General features: G+C 62.8%; 1 protein-coding gene across 1 annotated transcript in view; it reads left to right on the top strand.

Moving 5' to 3' along the window:
• Positions 1-5,762, top strand: part of TCF3 (transcription factor 3) — a 71,080-nt gene that overhangs the window by 43,654 nt on the left and 21,664 nt on the right. The window contains exons 3-5 of the mRNA XM_011997471.1: positions 728-801; positions 1,015-1,093; positions 4,502-4,569. Of these exons, the coding sequence (XP_011852861.1) occupies positions 728-801; positions 1,015-1,093; positions 4,502-4,569 (221 nt within the window). The remainder of the gene's footprint in view (positions 1-727; positions 802-1,014; positions 1,094-4,501; positions 4,570-5,762) is intronic.

The following is a 5,762-nucleotide window of genomic DNA, read 5'->3' as shown; positions in this document are numbered from 1 at the left end:
GTTGCCTGCGAGTGTTCTGAGAGATAAGGGCCCCGCCCGCCCCGCCCCGGGACCAAGGTCCTCATCCCGTCCCTTGCTGCACCGGGAACTCCTGCCCCACGCGGGCGCCTGGTGGCACTGGGCTTGTTCCGGGTGACGAGATTCGGCTCCACCCTCACGGGCTGCCAGTCTCCTGCCCAGTGGGTGGGCCTCTGCTGCTGCTTCAGCAAAGGGCAGCCCCACCTCCCGCACTGGCAGTTGGGGACAGGGAGACCCTGGGCCCCCCCAGAGTGCATGGTTTCGCTTCCACACCCTCATGCTCTCATGAGCCTTTCTCGCAGGCTCGGAAGCATCAGCATCTGACACAGACCCCAGCCCACGTAGTCAGGGCTGGGCCAGAGGGAAGGACTTGGGACTGATGGGGAGGAAGCCCCGTGTGAGAGCGAGGTCTCTGCCCAAGGAGGGCATGATGGCTGGGGCTTCAGTGGGTGGGTAGGAGTTTGCCAGCAGAGAACCAATGGAAGAGTTATTCAAGTTTATGGACCTGTGAGTGCTCCGAGTCCCAGGGTGTCTGGGTGTTAACTGCTGACTGCTGTCCTCATGAGTCAGACGGGGTGAGCCTGGGTTAGGAAGGGTTCCACAAGCCCCCTGGGTCCACTGAGGCTTGCCCCTGAGATGACAGAAACCGAAGCTTCTAGAGCTGGGCAGGCGTGAGGGTGACTTGTAACTCTCTCTGTCCTGCCTGCAGGTCTTGAGGACCGGCCCAGCTCAGGTTCCTGGGGCAGCGGCGACCAGAACAGCTCCTCCTTTGACCCGAGCCGGGTAGGAGCCCCCATGAGGCCTGAGACCCTGAGTTTCCTGTCCCCAGAGTGGGGGGCGGGCGGTGTGGCGAAACAGACTGAGAGAAGGGGCCAGTCTTCCAGGGGTTTGGACCAGGAGACGTGGGTTTGAGTCCTGCCTCTCCAGCTGTAATATGGGGGTAGGGGGCGGATTGTGGAGCCCCAGCACCTCTCATCCCCACCCCGTCTCCCCTAGACCTTCAGCGAGGGCACCCACTTCACTGAGTCGCACAGCAGCCTCTCTTCATCCACATTCCTGGGACCGGGATTGGGAGGTGAGTGCCCGGCCTGGTGCGGTCCCTCTGCCGTGCACAGATGTGCAGATGTGGGCCTTGGCGTGGTCAGTGCACGCACAGTGCCAGGCAGGTCCCCGGCGTTCACCCAGAGGGTGTTGGACTGCCAAAGCCTCTGCCCGTCCTGGGAGCAGCTGCGGGAGGTGCAGGGGATGCAGCCTGGACTCCCTGGCATGGCGCTCTGCGACTCGGCTTCCCCGCCTGAGTGTAGAGGCAGGGAGGCTGTTCCAGACCCCACTTCCTGGATTTCTTCCTCCTGCTTCCTGGGGAGGGGTCAGCAGGGCCAGCCTGTGCCCGCTGGGAAGTTCTGGAGACTCAGGAAGGCGGCCAGCGTGTGCGGTGGTCAGAGCCTGTGCCCTTCCGCAGACCGCCCACCCTCTCTCCCTGGGGGGCTCTCCTGTTAACTGAGAGAATCGTGACTCAGGCCGGGCACGGTGGCTCATGCTTGTAATCCCAGCACTTTGGGAGACCGAGGTGAGTGGATCACCTGAGGTCAGGAGTTTGAGACCAGCCTGGCGAACATGGTAAAACCCTGCCTCTACCAAAAATACAAAAATTAGCCGGGCATGGTGTTGGGCACTTGTAGTGCCAACTACTTAGGGGGCCGAGGCAGGAGAATTGTTTGAACCTGGGAGGTGGAGGCTGCAGTGAGCCGAGATCACGTCATTGCACTCCAGCCTGGGTGACGCAGTGAAATTCCACCTCAAAAAAAAAAAAGAATGACGACTCAGGCCAGGTATCTGGTTCCGCCCCACCACGGAACCTGGGCAAGCACCATCCTCTTCTGAGCCTCAGTTTCCCCACTAGGAAAGGGACCTTCTCTGAGGGAGAACCTTCTCGGAGGGAGGCGGGTGAGGACTGGCCCAGCTCTGCGGGCCCTGCCAAATGCCAGGTGCGGGTTGGTGCCTGGTCCTGTGAATATCCCAGCCTCAGTGCAGGCTCACCCGTGCTGCAGGGGAACGAACCGATGCTTGGGGAGGGCACCTGGCCGAGGGTCTGTGGCTGGGTGGGGCTGACCTGGGGCTGTGGCTGGGATGGTGTCCTGTGTGCCGTCCCTCCTGCGGGTGACCCAGGAAATCCCCCGAGCTTCACATCCTCCACCTCCTGCGGGAGTGGCAAGTCCTGTGCCCCGGGGTTCGGGGGGCTTAGGCAGGGGTCTTGCGGGGGTCTTACTGCGTGGGGGGCTAGCAAAGGGCTCGGGGGTCCCACTGTCATGGTCAGCCTCCTGCCCCAGTGCCTCCGCTATGGAATTTGTGGTTTCGTCCCTCAGTCATCCTGGGAGGCGGGATCCTTCCCGGTCTCTGGAAGCTGACAGTTTGAGGCGGGGTTTCCTCGTGGTTTTCGTGGTGCGGTGGGGGCATGCGCTGCTCAGAAGCCGGGAGCTGCGGAGCGCTGGACCTGTTGCAGGGCCTGGGTGCGCACCGTGTACCCCTCAGCATTGTTGGCCAGGGGGGAAACTGAGGCCCAAAGGACTTGGGGGGACCCAGCCTTTTCTCTGGACCCTGAAGGGCAGCCCCTGGTTCTGCCCCACAGCGGGGCAGGGGTGGTCCTGTCTCACTTTGCCCGGCCTAGGACTTGGAACACAGTAGAGTCGGTTGATGTCATGAGTAGGAAGCGAATAGTGTGAAGGTGGGGGCGGGTGTGCTTGAAGGCCCACCACCTGCCACAGGCGATTTCTGCCCATTCCCCACACGGGGTAGGTGAGGCCTGGCCCCGGCCCCCCCTGCCCTGGGTGGCCCCTGCACCCGGAAGGGCCGGTTCCCCACTGGCTGTTCCTTCTTCCCGGCCTCTTCCTCATGTCCCCAGTGGCCCCAGGGTGGGCAGGGCTGATGCGGGCAGTTCCCATGGCCCAGCCAGCAGTGCCCTGCCCCAGCCATGTCCCACCTGCCTCCCCCACGGGTGGGGCCTGGGCCATAGCCAAGCAGCTTGGAGAGGACAGGTGGGGGTCCCAGGGAGGCGTGTGGGGGCATAACCTCAGGCTCCTCTGGCCTCAGTTTTCTCACCCGAGTTGCTGAGCAAGCAGCTCCTGTAGCCGGGTGTGGCCTGTGGAGTGGGTCGTGGCTGTCATTTTCCCCATGTCCCCAGGGTCACCAAGATGAGGAAATGGGAGGCAAAAAACAGTAGCATTTGTTCCAGGAGTTGGGATATCATTGAACTTTTAAAATTCAAAAACTGGAGAACTTTTTCCTGGTTCGAGAATAATGTACATTAGTCATTTGCGCTTTTCAGCCCCTCACAGCAGCCTCAGTCACATTCTGTGCCCAGTGTCAGCTAGAAGGGGATTTAAGTGGCTCAGGTGCTGAGTAATCGGGTGCCTGCTTCAGGCGAGGCTGGATCCGGGCGTCTCTGCAGCAGCCCCAGGCCCTCCACACTGGGGGCTCACCCAGGCAGTCTATCCCCTCTGTAGCCCAGGCCTTCCATGCTGGGGGCTCACCCCGGCCAGCCGTAGCCCTCTGTAGCCCCCCAGGCCCTCCATGCTGGGTGTTCGCCCCGGCCAGCCGTCCCCTCTGTAGCCCAGGCCCTCCATGCTGGGGGCTCACCCCGGCCAGCCGTCCCCTCTGTAGCCCAGGCCTTCCATGCTGGGGGCTCACCCCGGCCAGCCGTCCCCCTCTGTAGCCCCCCAGGCCCTCCATGCTGGGGTCTCGTCCCGGCCAGCTGTTTCCCTCTGTAGCCCCCCAGGCCCTCCATGCTGGGGGCTCGTCCCGGCCAGCCGTCCCCCTCTGTAGCCCCAAGGCCTCACCTGCCCGTTGTCACTGAGCACCCCAGGGAGGTGTTTACTGGCGGAGCGCAGGTCACATGCTCATTTGTGAATGAACCCTGGCCTGAAGGCTGCATGCTGGGCACTTTGGGGGAGCCTGTGCCAGGGGAACCCAGGGACCCGTGCGCTGAACCTGATGCTGTGTGCACAGGCCCCGGGGCTCCCCGCCGGGGCCCCCAGGCCTGTCCCCTGGGACAGACAAATGCCTCTGAGCTCAGCACCCCAGGGCATCAGCCCCTCAACGCCTGGAACAGAGGAAACAGGCTCAGAAAGGGCAGGGTCCTGGCCAGCAGGAAGCACGGCCCCGGCGAGCTCTGCTATCCCCTTCCCACCCCCCCCATGCAGGGCTTATGTGGGCTGCAAACACTCAGTGTTGACGCCAAAATCATCGGGGACCCCTTCTTGTCCCCAAGCCTGTCGCTGGTGGGCAGGAGACAGGCACACCGAGGTCAGGCTATGTGGGAGACGGGCACACTGGGGTCAGGGCTCCCTGAAACGGGCACATTGGGGTCAGGCTCTGCCAGCGTCCTGCCACGGTGCTCTCAGTCGTGTCCCCGAATGTCAGGCATTCGGGGGGCCCTCAGGATGCTCCTTGGGGTCACCTCCCACTAACCTTCCTTCTCCCCTTGCAGGCAAGAGCGGCGAGCGGGGTGCCTATGCCTCCTTTGGGAGAGACGCAGGCGTGGGCGGCCTGACTCAGGTGAGGGGCTCAGGCCGGCCTGGGGGGTATTTTAATTGTAAACAAATGTGTCACCCACCCTCCCTGATCTGCAGAAGCTCTCCTGGCTCAGCCAGCTTCTGTTTGCTTCCTGATCGCAGTGAAACCAGGCTGGCCCGGGCCCGGGGGGGCCGGGGGGGGGGGGAACCGGAAGAAGGGGGAAGCAAGGGAAGAACAAGGAAGCCCAAGGCCTGCGGGACTGCCATGCTCAGCTGGAGGGGCTCCGTTGCCCGCCCACCTGAGTGGCAGGTAGGAAAACAGGCCACACAGCAGGCCTTCGCAGGTGTGGACCCCCTGGGGAGCCGAAATCCTCACCCATGCTGGCCCTGGTTGTGAGGCTGGGGGCGGGGATGTTGGGGGCTGTGACCAGCCACAGGGGTCCCGTGCAGCCTCCAGTCCTGGGCACTCCCAGGGTTCCTCCCTCATCCCAGGACTTCGTCTCTGTCCCTGCCCTCAGCTCCTGGCCCTCGGTGGAGCTCGGCCTTGTCACAGATGGTGCCATCTGTGTGCTCTCTGTGCCCAAGCCAGAACAGCAGCAGCCACCGTGATTGAGGGCCAGCCGGGTACCAGGCTCTGTGCCAGGGGTATACTCGCGTTTCCCCAGTCAGTCCCCACGAGGGGCCCCGGCCTACGTGCCCATTTTACAGACAGGAATACACAGGTCCGGGGCTCCGCATCCGAGAAGCAGAACTAGGTCTCGGGCCCTACTCTCTGGCGTTCCCTGGTGACTCATCGAGCCCCGCGGTAGCCACACAGGATGCGGGCTCAGGACAGGCTGGGCCTTGGGAGAAGGCCCTGTCCTGGGCACTGGGCCACCCCATGGGGCCACTGGATGATGATAGAGCAGATGAAATGCAGGAGTCGGTTCCGGGACCCGGCTCAGTGTGGCCCTGGCTCCCCAGGAAGAAAGCCCATTTCACGTTAACACATACAGAATCCAACCGAGGGTTTTATTTTATTTATTTATTTTTTTTTGAGACGGAGTCTCACGCTGTCGCCCAGGCTGGAGTACAGTGGCTGGATCTCAGCTCACTGCAAGCTCCGTCTCCTGGGTTTGCACCATTCTCCTGCCTCAGTCTCCCGAGTAGCTGGGACTACAGGCGCCCGCCACCTCGCCCGGCTAGTTTTTTGTATTTTTTAGTAGAGACGGGGTTTCACTGTGTTAGCCAGGATGG

Source organism: Mandrillus leucophaeus, unplaced genomic scaffold, assembly GCF_000951045.1.
Source record: "Mandrillus leucophaeus isolate KB7577 unplaced genomic scaffold, Mleu.le_1.0 Scaffold54, whole genome shotgun sequence".
Taxonomy (NCBI): Eukaryota; Metazoa; Chordata; class Mammalia; order Primates; family Cercopithecidae; genus Mandrillus; species Mandrillus leucophaeus.
The sequence above is the reverse complement of the archived record's forward strand: the minus strand, read 5'-3'. Positions and strand labels throughout refer to the sequence as shown.